Below are 19,745 nucleotides of genomic sequence, written 5' to 3'. Positions count from 1 at the left end.
AAGGAGCCAAATCAATACAGAATAACTCAGTTTTCCATCTGCTCACTGAAGAGCTTGAGAGCTGCTTACCCCAGGAGGCTGGAAACTGAGCAGAGCAGGGGGCACTGAGGACACAGTGCCAGTCCACGCTCCAAGGCCTGAACTCTACCTGCAGAGTCTCTGGCATGAGTCTGCACTGGAGAGCTGAGGAGCCTGGGATCTGATGTCCACATACAGCAGGGGCAGCGAAAGACACACTCAATCAGAATGGGATCTCTAATGATAAGGTAGACTGTTCCCAAGGTGAGAGGCAGCATGGGAGAGTTTGTGTTGGTGACAGTGTCCCTGTCTTGACTGTGTCAGTATTGGTGTCTTGGTGTGACACTGCAAAACTGTAGTTTTGCAAGACGTTCCCACTGGGAAAAATGAGTGTATGGTACATGAGGTCTCTCTGAATTATTCCTCACACCTACATGTAAAATCTACAAGTATCTCAATGCAAAAGTCTAAACATGAAAGATGCTTAATAAAAAGGCACCGCCCACACAAGGAAAAATATTGGGAAATATCTGATGAAGCATTTGTATCCAAAATATGCAAAGGATTCTTAAAATTCACCAGGCAAACAACAAATCAATTACAAAGTAGGAAAAAAATTGGAATAGATACCCTGCCAAGGAAGAGATACAGATGTTAAATAAGCTTATGAAAACTCAAAACACTAACAACAGCAAATGTTGGCAAGGATGTAGAGGAACTCTGATTCATTGTTGGTAGAAATACAATAGTACAGCCACTTTGAAAGACAATTTGTTGATGGCTTACAAAAAGCATGCTTTTTCATATGACCCAGCATTTGCCAAAATGAATTGAAAATTACATCCACCCAAAAATTTGAGTATGAATGTTTATTGCAGCTTTACACGTAATTACCAAAACCTGGAAGAAATCAAGATAGCCATTAGTAGGCTAATAGATAAACTGTGGTATATTCTGTTATGAAATGTTATTCAGCAATATAAAGAAATAAGGCATCCGGCCATGAAAATACATGGCAGAAACTTAAATGCATGTTGTTGAAGGAAAGAAGCTGGTCTGAAAAGTATGCAGTCTGAAAAAGCTATGTGCAGTAGGATTCTAATTATACGACATTCTCGAAATGGCAAAACTAAGACAGTTGTAAAAAGATTAGTGATTGCAAGGGCTCACCGAGGAGGGATGAATTGGAAGCACACAGGATTTTAATGGCACAGAGCCCTTCTCTAACAGTACCTTTGTCATAGCCTCTAGAACTACATGACACCAAAAGGTGACTCTTAAATTATGGATTTAGTCAACGATATGTCAGTGTTGGTTCATTGGCTGTGACGGAGGTACCACCCTAATGCAAGCTGTAATGACAGAGGAAACCGTGAGCAGGGTGGGAGCACTAGCTCTGTACTTTGAGCTTAATATTTTGTTAACTCTGTCTTAGTTGCCTTTCTTTTTGCTGGCACAAAATACCTGCCAACTGCAATTTGGTCAGTTGGCTCCCACGGAAAACCAGCAGGGCAGTGGAGAGCTCACCTCATGGTGCTCAGGAGGCAGAGTCCAGGAGGAGCAGGGAAGGGAGGTGCAGCCTCCAAGTTCATGACCTCTTCCAATGGGACCCCACCTCCTAAACCGTAACAAATGTCATTAATTCTTTTGGAGTGTTTGTTTCTGAGATGGAGTCTTGTTTTATTGCTTAGGCTGGTGTTGGAGTCCTGGGCTCAACACCAGGATTATCCTGCTTCAATGTCCTGAGTCTCTGATACTGTGGACATGTGCCTCTGCATCCAGCTAAGTTTAATTTTTAAAAAGTGAATCGTGACAGTAAAAGTAAATTGTGACAGTAAAAGGAGACTGCTACAGAATCGCACAGAGGACAGCACTGCTCCCAGTGAGAAGACTTTAAGAATCAAGTCCTGTCACAAATGTGTAAATACAGGGGTGGCAACAGCAGCTAAGGAAATGCAGTTAAAGGTGCTTCTCTACACCTCTTGAATTAGCAAAATACAAACTGAGGTGCTCTTTGCACATACCAAATTAGCACCCAACTGTGTGGTGTTGACCAAGCTGTGAGGAGGGCATGTGATGACACCCAGCAGAGGGCAGTGAGTGTGACAAATGCTTTTGCAGGTGTTAGTGGTGAGCAGGAGCCTCAGAGACATCGTGCCTTTTGTCCAGATAATTCAAGAAATTGCTAAGGAATGTTCCGGAGGGCATAATTTGAAGAAGAAAGTCTCATTGTGAAATATTCAGGAAAAGGAGTCTAATCTCTCTACTAAGCTGGTGACATTTTCAAAAGTGGGGTGGAGAGGCATGACAGGCCGAGGAGCTCGGCAGGACATGGTAACCAACACCATGTGTGGACTCTGCCTGGACCCTGATTTGAGTAGTAACTGTAGACAGATTTTTTTTTTTTAGACATACAAGTAAATTTTAATATGGCTTGGACATTATATTAATGAATTATTTTTTAATTTTATGTGTGAGAATGGCAGATGGTCATATTTGAAAGATTATTGGAGACAGAGTTGATGTATTTATGGGTCAAATCGCATGCTAAAAATAATCCAAATGTTATGTGATGTACAGTTTACAACAAATGAAAGTAGTACTACCGGCCGGGGAGCTGGGAGGAGAAGAAACCGGGAAATTTTGGCAATGATGAAGATTTATGTTGTGCTCATTATACATTTTTAAAATTTTCTTGAAACTTTCATAATAAAAGGTTTTTAAATATCCCCTTATTACAGACTACTAGCTGTGCCTTCCTATCCAGTCTAGCTTAGCTCTGTCTTAGCAGCCTGGCAGAGTCCACCTCCTGCCTTCCAGGAAGCTAGGTGCAGTCCTGTGACGAGTTCCAATCGATGAGATGTAAGGAAAACGATCCCTAACACTTTCGACTCTTGCTGTTAAAATGATTGTGCCTGTGCTCCTCTGGTCTTTGCCATTGTCCTATGTCTAGTCTGCAGGGGTCAGAAATACTGGGAAAGGAACCAAAAAACCCTGATCCCTTTGTTCCCCTATACTCAGAAGTGGATTCTTTACTGCACAAAAATTAGCCCTAGTTAGGCTCAGTGTCCATGATTCCATCCAGGTCATTTATCCCAAAGCCACTCCAGGGACAAGATTCTCACTCGGGTGTGGCTTCATGTTGTAACCAGAGGAAGTCTGTGAACGTCATGAGCAAGCTGGGAGTTTTTGGCAACAGGGTTCAGAAACTCTCTCAGCCACTTGTCCACCCCTAAGATGCATGATGGAGAGTTGGCCTTCATCCGCTCTGTGCAAAGCACAGTCCTGAGTCTGGAGATAACAGATGACTGAGATATTGTTTCTCCTCTTTTAAAGATCTTGTGGTTTTGCCATTGGCTGATTTATACTGATTGAGGACAGAAATACGTGTGCTTTTGGTGGAAACTAACAGAGCTTCCCAAGCCAAGTACAATGTTATCACTTGTGATTAGGTGCAAAATTTTGAATCTCAACAACCTTCCACTTGATTTGGTCTAGTGAACAAGCCAAAAAGGATGGAGTAGATAGTCTAATTGTTTAACTACAAGAGTGCTATAACAACAAAAATATTTCAAAGGAGGAAATTCTACTAATAATCACAACACACACATTGTTTTAATTTTGCTGTTTAATTTAGTTTTATTCCATTTTTCACATGCAATTTTTACAATGTCTAACCAGAGGGTCTAAGATTGTGTTCTGAGTGTTTGGCCCTTGCCTCATTTGTAAGCGTTTTCCTGTATCTCTACACAGATCGCATGTGTATTTTAGTGGTTACATTATTCTAATATTATGCTTTTTTCGTCACTTAATATTTACCATCCAAGTTATTTTCTGAATGTTTTACTTGATAAAAATGCTACAATAAACAATTTCATGGTTTAACTTTTTCTTTTGTATATTATTTCTTAAGCAAAAGCATCCAGGAACATGACCTTTTAATAATGTCTTCTACTTACGCAATTTTTAGGGAAATTCTTTAGTAACATTTTCTAATAATTTACAGCTCACAGGGATACACAAGAGAAATGAATCCTACAGTTTATAATATGCTTAAGAAAAATTATATGAGTAACAATTGTCAAAATGCTAATAATTTCACAGGCGACATGAGATCCGCAGCAGGTCCCAGTGAAATACATAGCTCCATCTTCTGTAAATACTCTGAACCAGACATCTCCAGACTTCGCCTTTGCCAATGTCCGTTTGTAGTCAGGAGACTTGAAAGTGACGTCATGCCCCCAGCATTTCCCCAGACTTGAGGGCTGTCACACAGTGGACTTTGGTGTCCACGGGGAGCTCCCAGGGGGACAATCAGAAGGCAGCCCCCAAGTTAGGCTAACGTTGGGCTCTGCCAACCTTGCACTGGTTCAGATGGGCCAAGGGTTAGGAGATGAAAAGTGTTATGTACTAAGCCACAGTCGGTGGAATGGGGTGAGACAGTGATGAAGTGGAGCGGGCTTTGGGAGAATGTGGGAGAGGGGAGGAGGGACACGGAAATGCAGGGCAAGGGGCAAGGCCAGGCCAGTGGCTCTGGGCTGACCTGTATTTTAGGGTATGAGGGGCAATGGCTCTGTGATGGACCAGGCCATTTACCCCAGCCCTTGTGTCTCCCATGGGCCAGACACTGCCTTCTGAAGGGGAGAGGCTTTCAGCAGTTACTTTTCCTCTGGTAGATAAATAAGATATTTACATGAAAGCCAAAACCCGTGCAAAGTGCTAGGATGAATATGCAGTATAGCTGGGGAGTAATTAGAAGGCAAAATTTGTTCTGCTGCAAGGAGTGGGATCCAGACCAGCGGGGCATCTGATGGCAGAATGGGGTGAGCTCAGTAAGGAACAGATGATTGAGATAAACGCCGAAGAGGTTTAGATTTCAAGGATACAAAAGACAGGAAGGACATTTAGGACAAGAGGAACAGCGTGAACTACTGCATAGAGGTGTGAAATTTCACCATGCGTCTAGGAACCACGCAGCCTGATGTAGCTAAAGCTTAGTAAGGGGGCGGGACAAGCAGGGACCAGCTTCCGCACACCTTGAACTTAGGGCAAAAAGTTGGCACACACCGGAAAGCCACTCACAGCTTGGAATTGGGACAGTGGTGAGAGAACAACCAGCTGGAAACCAAGTGGAAGGTGGATCACAACTGAAGCTGCTGGTCACAGATGCTATTAGGAAGTTAAAGGAGTTTGGAGGAGAAACAGAGGACACCCAATAGGGGCAGTGACTGTGTATGGAAGAGGGAACAGATTTGCCCAGAGCAGTTCAGATTCACCCATAGAGTCCACTTCCCTGAGTCACTAGCTGGACTCACATGGCGCCTCTAACAAGCTGGGATGTGTAGGAGAAGGAATGATTGGGTGATTAGGTCCCACCGGCTGCTGACACAGTACATGGCACATAGAAAGTGCCCTATCCGTGTCATCTGTCCAGATTACCATGATTATCTCAATAACAATGTCATCTTTTGTTGATTTCCTTCCAGGTACTCATCTTCATAAATCATCTTTCAGAAATTTACATAACCAGGTTTATTCAGATTAAACCAACAGCCAGAGATCACTAGAAAAACAGATTTATTGCATGTAACATCATTAACCCTTAATTGGAAGCCTTTGTAAGTATGTCCATTCAATCTGTTCAGCGTCGCCTCCAAGATGCAATTTTGCCTGTCTCCTATTGTCAGAGGGGGCTGGGATTGTCGCAGAATCAGACACCAAGTCTTACTCTCCACAGTGCCCTCAGTCTCCGGGGGAGTCTGAGAAGTGCCAGGTGCTCTAAAGACATTTGTTGAAGAGCAAATGAATGGATAGATGGAACAATAAAGTGAATAAAATCCTGTGGGGAGAAACTTCTGAACTGAGAGACTCAGCAAATGGTCAACAGATCCTGCCAAGGGAAATGGAGAAGGAACCCTCGTCAGACACTTAGACACGCTGGAGTCTGCAGGGAACAAAGGCCCGCCAGAATTCTAGCTGGAGGCAGCTGAGGTTAAGCAACCCACACTCTCCTCTCAGGCATAGTTTTCTCGACTGTAGATTCATTCAAAGATACTGGCTGAAGGGTAGTTTGGACAAGTTATGTCCTGGGAGGTCTGACTTTGATGCTCAATTTAAAAGGATAAGTGTGCGTTCACATATTCAAAGGTGAGCAGAGAAAGTGAAGGGCTGTGGGTGGGGTTTTACATTTTGCAAACCAAGGAGCTAAGCAGCCTTTCTGGGAGGGCTTTGAAATGTAGAATCCAAGTGAGCGTCCCAGCAGGATGCTGGAAGCTTGGTAGTTATCCGCCTGTCTTGGCCAATCTTGAAAGACTAATGACAATTTATAAATATAAAAGTCATCTTGCTATATGTTCTTTTTCCTAATGGTTGACTGAAAAAAAACAGGAAATCTACTACTGGTTCAGGCCAATTTCGATAGCACATCAAAGGCTAACACACTTGATTATAAAATATGTCCTTAGATGTAGAACTCATACTTTTGTAAACAAGTGTCTAGAGATTTTGAAGGCAGAGGTTGACAAGAGGGTTTGGGGCTGGGGATTTAGCTCAGCGGCATAAGCACCTGCTTTGCAAGCAGGTGGTCCTGAGTTCGATCCCTAGTACTGATAAAAAGTTAAAAAAAAAAACAAACAAACAAACCATGAGATACCTATCAAAGGTTGTAATAGAATCTTGAGTATTAATTGGCATTGGGACTTTGTAAGTTTCTTGGGGCTGGGGATTTAGCTCAGCAGCATAAGCGCCTGCCTTGCAAGCAGGCAGTCATGAGTTCGATCCCTGGTACCGATAAAAACGAAAAAGACAAAAAAAAAAAAAAAAAAAAAAAAATAGTCAAGAGGGTTTGTCTCAAATAAGGTGACACACAAGACAAGTACTCCCTTACCTCTTGAAAACACAAATTGTATTCCAGCCAGAGCTCCTGTTGTATGCCGACTTGGTGGCCAGAATCTCCAAAGATGAAGCTGGCTAGAAATGCATGGTTCTGGCCTTCAAGGAGCAAATAGTAGAGAGGAATTCTCTTTTTTGTTTCTAGGAATTTGCCCATTCTAAGAACCTCTTACAAGTAGAATCATGTAATACTTGTCCTTCCTATCTGGTTTATTTCCCTTAGTGTAATACTTTCAGGGTTTATCCATGCTGTAACATGCATCAGAATCTCATTATTTTTATGGCTGATTACTATTCTAATGTATGAATACACATTTTATCTATGCATTCAGATTTCCAAGAGCATTTGGGTTGTTTTCACCTCTGGCTGTCGTGGATAATGCTGCTAAGAAACTGGCATATATTTATGAGTTCCTACCTCTGCTTTTCTGTTTCTTGGATTCATTTGTTTCTAAAAGGGGCTCTTTTCATCCCATTCCTGAGGACCATGACTGCCTGCAGCTTCCAGAGCCATGCAATTTGCCATTACAGCATCCTGACCAATGAGACAAAGGGGTTCATAGTCACTAATTCTGGACAAAGCAATCTTGGAGGAAGATTCTAGTTGGCCCAACTGGGGTCATGTGGCCAGGAAAGTAGTGAAGAATGATTGCTCCAGCCTTCCCATGCCCACCCCCAAGGGTAGGGGTAAGTGCTGTGACCAGATCCCATAGAACTGCGTGCGTTGCCGGAGAGATGATGGGGAAAACTTCCCACTTACAAAAGGAAATGTGTTGATGCGGAAACAGAACTCTGTGTGCGTGTGTGCGTGCAGGTCACTAACACATGGCCTACTGCCTTTTCAGGGAGTGTTTCTAGGGTTGCTACTGCTTTGGTCTTACTTCTTTCTAGCACTCTGTTTGTACCTTTTCAAATGGAAACACCTGTCGTATGCCATTGTGTGTTGGAGATGTTTCCCTTTCATTTGTCCAGGGGCTTACATTGAAGAGTTTGTCTTCAATATCAAAGGAGACTTTAGACTTGGGCTTTTGGCAATGCTGAAAATATCAGGACTTTGGTAACTCTTACAGATGGACTAAATATCTTTTGTATAAAGGGATGAGCATGTGTTTTTATGAGGGGGAGGGATGGAATGTTATGGCTGGTGCCCCCTCAAGGCCTTACACAGTCATGGGTGGGGCCCGTCAGAGGTGGCTGGATCTAGGGTGTGTGCCTCTGGGATTAAATGTGTGACGCTGGGGTTAAGGAAGGGCCACCCTGGATGTGTGTGGCACCACACAAGGCAGGTAGCCTGGAAAGGATGAAGGGGAGAGGCAGGTGCTGCTGCTGCTTGCCGCCCTCTCCCTGTCCTGCCTTGCTCTGGACTGGTTTTCTTCCTTGATACCTCTCTGCCAATGTCACCCTTCCTTGGGGCCAGCTGACTGTGAACTGAAGCCTCTACGAGCTGCCAGCCAAAATAAACGTTTTCTCTTTTGACTTTGGGTTTTGCGGATTCTGTTTCAGCAAGGAGAAAAGTGACTGAGACAGTCAGGTCGATGCCACCGTCTTTCACTACTGTGGCTTTATACCAAGCCTTGAGGTTAGGTAGTTGCAGCTTCTGACTTGCCAAGTTAAGGATTTTTGCATGTACACACACACACACACACACACACACACACACACACACACACAGCCTGCTGTGAATTTGACTGGAATTGCTTAGAATTTAAACATCTATTTGGGGAGAACTGATATTTTTGCTATACTGGGTCTCTGTTCTATGAACATGGTATACTGTTCCATGTATGTAGGTCTTCTTCACTTTATCAGTGTTTTACAGATTTCGGCATTAAACTTTTGCACATATTTTATTTCTAAGAATTTGTATTTTTTAATGATGTAGGGAAAAATAATTTGATTTCCTTTGCTTTTACCCTGTGGCAATACACAAGTCTTGTGGCTTCAAACGGTGTGGAAATTTCCTCCCACCAATAAGCAATTAATTCTACAGTGGACACTAACTGTGTGTCCTTGTATCCAATTCCGTTCTGACATCATGTGGTGAAAGGAACTAATGCTACTCAGGCCCAAGACCGTTTCCTGCCTTACTTTGGGTGCCAACTACAAGCACCAGGTCCATTCACCTGTGCTTCTGACCAACCAATTAAAAGGCAGAGTCCCACAACCTCTTCTTATGTTTTACTTACTAGAGCAGCTAACGTGACCCAAGGAAACAGGTCTAGCAGTTCGCTATAAATGCTATTACAAATGACACCAATGAAGATATTCACAGGGTAAAGGATGGGAGGAAGGGGCTGGAGCTTCCATGTCCCCTCAAATCGGCGCCCCACCCACCCAGGAACTGCCACATGGTCAGCCACCATGACACTCTCCAAACCTTGCTCTTCAGAGTTTTTATGGAGTCTTCCTTCCGCAAGGAGAGTAATTGTTCTCTCCTTGGGGGTCAGAAGGTGAAGGTGACAGTCTCAACCCTCTAGTGCTGCCTTGGCTTTTCTAGAACCCAGAACTCATCCTAAAGCCACCTAGGGGCTGCCAACCATCTCATCAGTTGCAAAAAGGTATCACTTTGAAGAGCTCAAGGATTTTAGGGGTTGTATGCCAGGAAATGGAAATGAAGACCAAATACACACTTCACAGTATTACACATGCCACTGTAAATGTTTTTTTTCTACAGTAGCAATTTTTAATTGTTTATTACTATAATAGAGAAACCTAGTTGATATTTGTATTGACCTTACATATAGTGGTAAACTAATATATTAATTCTCATAGCTCTTGTGTACATAACTTAGTGTTTTCTACAGTGTTACTTTTTCCTCATGCTTTTAATTTCTTCCTTTTTATTTCAAAGTAATGCCAAACATAGAAGCTGCTGTGACGTGTAAAGAACTCCCATATGGTCTTCACTCTGAAAACCCATTTACTTTTGTTAACCTGAGAGTATCTTTCAGGACAGAAGAATTAAACCAAGACTACACATACTGTTTGTCATACACCTCCGGTCTCCTTCTTTAGGAGCATTTCTTAGTCCTCCTCTGACCTTCATATCTGAAAACTTTTGACGGTGATAAACCATTTCTTTTATAGGATATTCCTCAATTTGGGGCTGCCTGATGTTTCTGCATGATAAGACTCGGGATCTGAGTTTCTGGGCAGAAATACTGCAGACATGATGCTACAGCACCTGTGGTTGATTCGTTCTATCCTTAGTGACATTAATGACAAGACAAATCAGCTCAGACCCTTCCCTGTTGGTAGCAGAGTTGAAAGCTGGCTAAGGTGGACCAGGCAGGGGGTGGGGAGTATTCCTGGTGAGCAAGGCTGCTCCAGGGCAGACCTGGCCCTCGGTGCGCACAGTCCCTAGCACTGCACACAGGCTCCCCCGGATGTGTTTGTCTTAGAGGAACTGGAATGCCTAACTCCAGCTAGGCTAGCACATAAACATGGAACCCTGTGGGGATGCACCTCTGTCCTGCTATGGCTGGGCGCACCTGTGCTCGGGCTGTGCTGTGTACTGATGAGAACTTGGGGAGAAGCGTAGCCTCCACCTATCTGCGTCAGCTGCCTCCAGGGAAACTGCAGAATAGCTACACCTCTCACCTCTCACTTAGAAACTGATACTGCCAAGCTGGACAATGTGACCCTTGTAGGATATGTGTGCAACTCTCTCCCAAGACAGTTATCTTTAGTTTCTGGGATAGGGTGGTCACTGTTAGATTTTTCTCGTTACATTCTCATGTGTTGAGGAAGAACTTTATGAGGGAACTTCCTTGTCTAACTTGCTTGGGCCAGATTTAGAAAACACTGTTCTTTCTTGTCTGATAACCGCCAAATGGTAATTTTAGAAGTCAATTATTTTTTCTAAACTTATCACAATATGTTTCTCTTATTTATTATTTTACTTATTAAACTCATGACCTCACATATTTATTCATTTTTATATCAGTGTGGACTCATGGATTTCTAAAAAAAAAAATACAGGGGCTGGGGATTTAGCTCAGCAGCATAAGCGCCTGCCTTGCAAGCAGGCAGTCATGAGTTCGATCCCCAGTACTGGTAAAAAGGAAAAAGAAAAAAAAAAAATACAAATTAGCTCAGAGGAAATGCATGCCACATAGTATTGTATCATTGCTTACATCAGCTCTGAGGTTTCTAGTGCTCCAAAGTGTGAAAACCTACTCCTTACATGATTTTATTTCACCAGATTCAAAACAAACCAGCACATAGAACATGAAAATATAGACACCTGGCATGCAGCAAAGTACTCACCAACAGTCAACAAAGGGGCACCTATGTAGTGGTCAGAAAGGAAGGTAGTTTGGAATGTCTTATCCCTATATAGTGAACAGTTCCAAGTGGATCAATCACTAATTGTGGAGGACTGAAACTCTACCTGCCCAGCAGCAGGGAAATGGTCAGCTGGGACATATCCCAGCAGTAAAAGGTTATGGAGTCTGAAACAGAAAAAACAGCAGGGATGCTGAGACTCCTCTAGATACATTAAGTAAAAAGAAAAACAGTACAGTAAATCTGTTAATGCTGCATTTTTGTAAACAAGGAATATGAAGAATAAATGCACTGGCTTATTTATGCATTCAGAGTCTTGAAGAATAAGCAGGAAACAATGGTTACCTGTTTGGGCCTGAGGACTAGGTTGGGGGAGAGGCTTTTTTCAGTGTGTATTTTTCACCGGCGCTGATCATAATCCTGAGAGATACAATCCCAAATGCTATAATTCTGAGGTCTGAAATCTCAAAAGGTTAAACTCTCTAAAGTCCAAAACCTTGAAACTCACAATCAGTAACGATGAAAATTCTCAATGTTGAAATCCTAGAAGCCTTAATCCCACTGGAAAAAAACAAAAGGACTGGAAAATTGAATCTGGGGAAGAAACTGGAGCATTGTGGTTGTACAGTCTAGCTGCCTCCTGTTAGCTAGACGGGAACCTGGAAAGGTGGTAAAATATTATTTTGGGTGCATGAGTGATGGTGTTTCGTTAGGAGACTGGCATATGAACCTGAGTAGATTAGGTGAGGAAGAGCCTCTCTACGGCTGTGATTATGGAAAGCGATGCCCTTGGGATTGAGCCGTTCAGGAGATTGTTCATTCAGAGGCAACCGATGCGACTTTATTTTTCAGTACTGGAAATGAACCCTAGCTCTTTTTTTATTTTATATCAGGGTCTAAGTTGACCAGGATGGATTTGAACTGTGATCCTCCTGCTTCAGCCTCCTAGAATGCTGAGATTACAGATGTGTGGCACCATGCCTGGCTCGATTGTAATTTTTGATTGATCTCATGAAGAGACTCGGGTTATCCTTTGTAGTACAGTACTCCAAATGACCAGTGGTAAAGCTGGGTGCCCATCTTTGTCTAGGGTGGTCCACTGTTATGAGTATTCCTGAGGGTTCATGCTTACAAGAATGTTATTTTTGGGGCCAGGGCTTTAGCTCAGTGGTGTAAGTGCCTGCTTGGCAAATGTGAGGTCATGAGTTCAATCCCCAGCACACACACACACACCCACCACGTTATTATTTCCTGTTTTACCAGGTGAAGTGTCCTGTGAAGTTTTCTGTTGTGTATTAAATTCTCTTTAAAAATGTAAACAAATATCTTTAAAAGCTTTAAAAATTATTTTTTTCCAGAATTTTTTTTTTAGGGACGGGTATTTTGACCTTTCAGGAATTTTAGATTTCAAGCACTTTTGATCTCCTGAGATTTCAGCATTATTTATTTGGGACTCTGCCTTTGAGATTATGCTCCAAACCCACCGTTCCTATTCTTTCTTGATTCAGTATTCTTTTTTTCTCAGTGTATCTATCTTGATATCATGATAGTAGTATATTTATTAAATGCTACTTATTTTAAAAGTAGTGAAAATCAGACAGACCTGCAAATGGAGCCACCCAATGGCTCTCCACGGACTGTGAGGACTCCAGGGCTGGCCGCAGGTTTGCTGTCCTCTGTACCCCAGTGCGCCCCAGCTTCTACAGGATTAGCTCCCGAGTGCTTTACCATTCGCCGAGGTGATCTGTTGCCTTTATTTCTTGACATATAATAAAATTATTTTCCAGAAGAAAATAATTCTGGAAAATAATTTTCGATGGGGGTCCATCAAAAATTTCTCTCACTTTCAGGGGCTGGGGATTTAGTTCAGCGGCATAAGCGCCTGCTTTGCAAGCAGGCAGTCGTGAGTTCGATCCCTGGTACCGATTTAAAAAAAAAAAAAAAACTCTCACTTTCTCCCTAATTTTGCCCATGAGGACTTTATGTTTGGGTGAAATTTCAATGAAATGAGATAAATATCTGATCAAAATTTGAGGACATCAGTCTTTGTTTTAGGTTTAAATCTCTGTTGTTTACTTACTAGCTTCAACAAGTTCAATAACTTGTTGAAAGTTATTCAGTTTCCCCATCCGTTGCAAGGCAGACGGCAGCTATGCGGGGCTTAACGTTTTTCTGGCACTGAGATTAGAAAAAAGAAACACAGAACTAGTACTTACCCCGCTATATCAAACCATTAGCACTTCAACTTGTAACAAGTTGAAAATTATTAGTGAGTGAGTTTAAATTCTTTTTGGGGGAAAGAACACAGCAATCTTATCCCGGATAAGCTACATTTGCGTGCTCAGCGGCCTCATGGCGTTGGAAGCCTGGGGGCCCTCCGTGGCTTAGCCCCCCACAGGACGCAGTGCATCCCGGGTGCAGCCCCCAAGGGCCGCTGCTTCCAAACCTCGACTAGAGTGAAGCAGTCCATCGGGGCCTTTGGAAGAGATGCCCATTCTGGGGTAAATTATGTCAGGCCAGGCACTTCACAAGGTAGGGTAGAAGGTCCCAATCTCTGTAAATTAACAACTGCATAGCTGGGCCCACCAGGCTGCCAACCCCCATGCGGATCTATTTCTTGCTGTTATCCCAGGTCTGGGAGGTGTTTATTTCCCACAGAGGCCTCTGCACCAGGAAGTCTGGGGAGAGCAGTACAGGAAAGGTCTTTAAAAGCTTTAAAAATCAGTTTTTTCCAGAAATTTTAAAAAGGGGTGGTGGAATTTTTCTCCTTTAAATAAAATGGATTTGGAAAAAAAAGGGAGGGTTGGTGGTGGTGTGGTGGATCAGGAGCAGCAAGCCTGTTAATCTCAGCACTCTGGGAGGCTGAGGCAGGAGGATCTAAATTGAAGCCCATCCTGGATAATTTAGTGAGATTTTGTTACAAAATAAAGAAGGGCTAGGGATGCAGCTCAGTGCAAAGGAAGGACCTTGATTCAATCTCCCACCACTACCCCGGGGTTAAAAAAACAAAAAAGCTGCGGCGGTCAGCGGTCCCAACTACGCAGAGAACAATTACGAAGGCGGGGAAGGGCCTCACCGAGGGTGCGGTGGAGGCCACAAGATGCCACCCAAAAGGGAGACAAGGTCTGAAGGGCGGGAGAGCTCGCCAGGAGCAGCTGCAGGCCTCCGCGCGCGGCCTGCACAGGGCCGCAGAGACCCCGGGCGACTGGCTGAGCGACTACGTTCGGGTCCCCGCGCCGGGCCGCCAACACTGCCTCGGCCTCCTGGCCCGCGTCCGCTGTCTCCCGGCTCCTGAGTGGCTGGGTGGCCGGGGTTAACCTTTCACCGCAGCGCCCCGTCCAATCAGAGCCTGGCTCTCATGCCGCCGCAGGCCGACCGGGCGTGGGGCGCGGAGCTGCGGCGCGGCGCGGCTGGGATTCTCCAAGCGGCCGTGCGCCGTTGCCGCGGGCTGTGCACGGGCCGCGGGCGAGCCGGGCGCTGCGCAGTCTCCGCAGGCGCCGCCGGGAGGGGTCGGGGCGCGGCGCGGCGCGGCGCGGGCGGCTCCGGGCCCAGGTGAATGGAGTAGCCTGACAGCGCGGACAAGGCGACGGCGAGCGGCAGGAAATGGCGGCGGCGGCGGCGGCGCCGGGCGGCACCGAGAGGCCTGGGCTGTGACGCGCGCGCCGGAGCGGGGTCCGATGGTTCTGGAAGGCCCGCGGCGCCCCGTGCTGCAGGTGAGGCGGCCGGGCGGGCGGGCCGCGGCGCTTTGTAGCCGGGCGGGGCGGAGGCGAGGTCGGCGTGGGCGCGGGGCCGGGCCGCAGGCCGCAGGGGAGCCCGGGCCGCGGGCGCAGATGGCGCGGCCTCGTGGGCAGGGCCTGCGCCGGGACCTCGGCGGCCGCGGGCTGCGGGGCGCAGGGCCACCCGGGCAGGAGGAGCCGGGCTGCTGACAGGTCCTCGCGGGCCTGGCATCCCGGGCCTGCGCCCACCGTGCGGGTCGCCGCGCGGGCCTGCGTTCCCTGCGCGGGGCGGGAGCTCGCGTGTTCCCGGGTGGGTGGCCGAGCTGGCCGGGGGGCGGGGGGCAGGCGCCCCAGGCCGTCGTTTCGCCCCTCCCCTGGATGTTTTCGTGCCTGGACCCTGGCGAGAGCCTCTTTTAAGGACCTTTTGAGTCTGGGGAAAATCAGTGTCTGTTGTGGGTCACCACGTCTGATTTATGGGGTTTGTCTAATAAGGCCGAGCAGCACTTACCTGCAGGACACAGGTAGTGTCCTGAAGACTTGCCAAAATCGCTGGGTGGGGAGTCCTGGCTCTAGTGATTAGTCTTTGCTCTCCGGAGGAAAGTTGTGGTTAAAGGATGAGTTACTGATGGCCCAAGACTTAAGTGTTTTTATGGTGGTCGGATTCTGAAAATCTTCATTTGATTGAAGTCGGTAACTTGGGAGTCAGTGTTTCTGTTTGCAGGGTTTCTGAATCTTTACAATCCTGATTGTTAGTTGTCTTGTTTTCAGATGCCTCACAGGCTGTAGAAAAGGGCTCAAGTTAGAACTTAAGCAACTTAGAAAATATTTTTTTAAAATGTGCATTGTATAGTTAACTAAGTTGCAAGTGTATTGCTACAGTTGTTACACTTTTAAGCGAAAATACTCATTTGTAACCAAGAGCTCAATTTATTAAAAGATGGGTTTTGGATGAGTCTCCTAGAAAGTAGAAATTTTCTACTTTAATATCTTTGAGAAATGGGTTCTGGAATGATCAGTGTATTTTGCAAAATGTCTTTTAAGCTAACTGTGGTGTGCGCGTGGTATTTGTAATATATGCAGAATAGTTACATATATATTTTTATATACTGTCAATAGAAAACACCACTAAAGATTGCTTTCGATCTGGTAACTGGAAGCATGGAGGGTGTGACACAGGTCTGTGGATTTACCCATGACATCAAAATACTGATTTAAGAAAAGATAAATTAGTTTATCTTAACTTGGGAATAAGAGACCTTTTCTTGCAAGAGTTTTATTTACTTTCTTTGCTGCCCAGTCTTTATATAAAGGTTCAGTTCTGAATACGGTACTATGCCTGTGACTGTATGAGTTGTACAGCTCGATTATTTTGCTAATCTTGAGTTCCATTGTTTTAGTTTTAGAAGACATTTTGATGTCATGATGCCATGATTCCTGATAGTGATTTTTGTGGTGTTACATATCATGAGTAACACTTTCTAAGGAGCATAATATTTATGGTATTGAGCTTTTTTATTCTCTGCCAGTCTGAGGTGTAAGATGCTTGTTTCATGTAACAAAGTATATATTTCTCTCAATTGTGACCTTAACATGTTTCTTGTGCTAGAGGAAATGGAAGAAACATTTGAGTGCCTCCTTAATATGTATGGAGATGTGTCAGATTCTCTACATCCATTCTCAGTTCTCTCTGTAACCCTGAGACAGTCTCACTATTGTCCTTATTTTACAGGCAAGGAGACTGAGCCTCGGTGATCATTGCTCAGAGTTGTGAATCTAGAAATACCACAGTCACGACTGAATTATGGTTTGACTTTAGAGTCCTTGCATGCATGCTCTTTGCTTTGCACTGCTCTGCCAAGTAGAGGTTAGGAAAAGTGTGCCTGATTAGAGTAAGTCCTCTGTTGATGCTTGTGGGAGCAATGAAGCCCCATCTAACTTGAGTGCTCAAATGTCCTCTGCCTATTTCTGATTTCTTTTAACATTGTGAAATACACATAATACTCACCATTTTAGCCATTCTAAGTATGTAATTTAGTTGCATTAAGTGCATTTGTGTTGTTTCACAGTCTTTCTCCAAGCCATCCATCTCAGACTTTTTCATCTTCCCCAGCTGAAACTCTGTACCCAATTAAATACAGATTCTGCATTGTAACTTCCTACCATGCTGGGTAACCGCAAGTTTTCCCCTCTCTATGAATTTGATCTCTCTAGGAAGCTTACAGAAATGGAGTCATGAGTATTTGTCTTTTTATGTGTTCTGAGTGATGTGCTTTATTGAATGCCAGAGCACACTGCTAGAATCTCTTTTTAAGTTGTATAAACAGAAAGTTGGAGCCAAGTGACTTACTTTGTTTACCTTGCTTTTTGTGCCTTTACAAGTTTAGCTCATCCCTGAAAGCCCAGTGGAGGAAGCATGGATATTATACTGTCTCTTATTTACAGGTTGCTTTGCAAAAATGTCCCCCTTACTCACTTTGGGCCTCTCAAAGTAGTCTGTAGTCTTGAAGGCAGGTTTGTGTCCTTGATGTTCCACCTCTGTAGCCTGTGGGACTTGGACCTTTTAGCCCTTGTTTTTGGTTCTTTCATGTTTACCAGATCCTTTGTGGGATGCACAGTTGTCTTCAGTTCTTACTAATTTCTGTTAAGGAGACTGTAATATTAGAACATTCTATTCAGAGATAACCATTTAGTATAGTAGTTTATAATCTGTCTTCTTTGGGAAGGATTTAAGATGTTCTCAGCGATAATGGGGAGGTTCTTTAGAGGACCGTGGTAGTGTAATGGTAACATGAAGAGAGTGCAGGGAGAGAACCGGGTGAGCGGGTGACCGCAAGATAACTCAGGGCCTCTGTGTAACTAAAGTCTTTCTCTTCTAGTATGGCAAAATGAAAGAGGAAATAGAATTATTGTTGGCATTGATTAATGAGAAGAAGGATGCCATTTAGGAGAAGCAGACACTTTTCTTGTATGAAGAATTAATCTGTTGAACTTTTATATAATATAATATTAATGATGCAGGGAGAAAGTGTTTCACATTTTACAGGTGATGGAGAAACGTTTTTCACCTGCCATTGTAGGACTGGAGAAAAGCCTTAGAAGTACTAGAAAAGCTTTAGTAAAATAGATGTGCATGATTCTGATGGTTTCATTCATTGGAGTTAATTTATCTTTCAAGTGAGGTCCCTCAAACACCAGTTGTCTCATTGAGCTTTTCACCAATGCCAAATAACAACCCATCTAGGAGTAGACCATCTTCTGGACAGGATAGACCAGTGGGATTTTCCAGATTCTGTGGTTATTTTCTGGAGGAGTATATATTTTAGTCTAAAAAGATGGACTGGCTTGTATGAGCTGAATATAGATGTTTACTCTCACTAATTTGTTAAACACGTGCTATGTATATAATGTCACATGAAATTGAGAATTAAAAATCTCTTCAAATTTCTGAGCTTTGACACCCATAGCAAATTTCATTCACCTTGTTTTTTTGTTTAACAATATTCACTCCATCCTGTCCCTGCTATGTGTAGATTTTGGGAGAAGGTACTTTGGGAACATAGTGGTTCATGTGACTTGGCTCTTATCCTGAAGGATCACTTTTCTTTTCCATCTTTCCTTCCCTTCTTCCCCTCCTCCATTTTTTCATTCTTTTTCCCCCCTTACAAATCATGCAATGGAGACAGTTCTGTGAATATAATTGAAAAGAAGAAAAAATAGTGATCAGAAAAAAAAAAAGGCTACTTTCCTGCTTTCCTAAGGCACTGCCCATTAACACGTAGTTCTGTGGTGTAAGTAAGTGGCTAAAAGGCCACCATGAGGCATTCAGTGAAGACTGCCATGTGTCTTTTACTAGAAATGAGGCATGACCAGCTTACGGGGGCTGCAGTTTTGTTTTTTGAGGCCTGTAGTGACGTAAAATTTTCTTGGCTACCTTAATAAAAGGTTTATAGAATAGTAAGGATTGAGTACCTCATGCGTCTTCATTTCTAGATACAGTGTTTGATCTATAGACTGTTCAGTTTTGTTGAGTGAGGATATTAGTTTATGTAATACTTTTTGAAGATTAGAAGCTAAAATAGTTTTGTGGGGAGTAATATTGCTTGAATATTATGTGTTTTTAAAAGATGGTTACTTTTTATTTTGGACAGATCACAATACTTACTCTCCTTTTGCAGATCCCATTTGTGTAATAGCGACTTAGGCAGAAAGAAGTGATAAGAATTGCGGTACTGTTGGAGTTTCATTGGTATTTTGTGTGTACTTTATCATTGTTAAAGTGGGCTAACCTAGGATTGTTTTGTTTCAAGGGATAGCTTAGAGTATGCAATAAAGTAGAGATTTTAAAAACAATCTAATCTTGGGGATTAGGAAATTGAACAAAGTCAGTTAACGAGTTCAGAATTTTAAGAAATGTACTTGAATAGTGCAGGAAGAATCTTAGTTTAAGAATTGATCTTGAAATGATGTTAAAAGGTTCTTTAATTAAGGAGTTAGAACAATAAGCTTAGTCGAAGAGGAAGAGAAAGGCAGTAGACTTTCCTAATACACTTGGAGATATTTTGAGATTCCTGTGTTTCAGCCCAGTTCTGCCATGTAACTTGTGCTTGATAATATTTGGATAATACTATTTTTCTTCAAATATGTGTTTCAGAGAAAATTTTGTATATTCTTATGTAATTAGATGTAGCTATTCCCAAAATCACTAATATTGATAAGCATGTCCAGTTTTATGACAGAAGGTAAAAAGAGCTTGTACTTGTATTTTATGAACAACTTTTCTATGAGACTTTTGGTTAAGTCCTTTAAGTTGGATCTTTATAATGGTGATACCAA

General features: G+C 43.5%; 1 protein-coding gene across 3 annotated transcripts in view; it reads left to right on the top strand.

Annotated features, from left to right (window-relative positions):
* Positions 1-14,516: 14,516 nt before the first annotated feature.
* Dicer1 (dicer 1, ribonuclease III) overlaps positions 14,517-19,745 on the top strand; it is a 63,473-nt gene continuing 58,244 nt past the window's right edge. Inside the window, exon 1 of one of the 3 annotated variants that reach the window (XM_063241122.1) lies at positions 14,517-14,909. In XM_063241122.1, the coding sequence (XP_063097192.1) occupies positions 14,874-14,909 (36 nt within the window). In that variant the 5' untranslated portion in view covers positions 14,517-14,873. Of the gene's footprint in view, positions 14,910-16,665; positions 16,717-19,745 lie in introns of those variants that run through there. The other 2 variants (XM_063241119.1, XM_063241121.1) reach the window with 2 other exon arrangements.

The sequence above is a fragment of the Cavia porcellus genome, unplaced genomic scaffold (genome assembly GCF_034190915.1).
Source record: "Cavia porcellus strain 051 isolate PalLab524CR breed Dunkin Hartley unplaced genomic scaffold, mCavPor4.1 scaffold_31, whole genome shotgun sequence".
In the NCBI taxonomy this organism is placed as follows: domain Eukaryota; kingdom Metazoa; phylum Chordata; class Mammalia; order Rodentia; family Caviidae; genus Cavia; species Cavia porcellus.
This window is presented reverse-complemented; position numbering and strand designations above follow the sequence as displayed.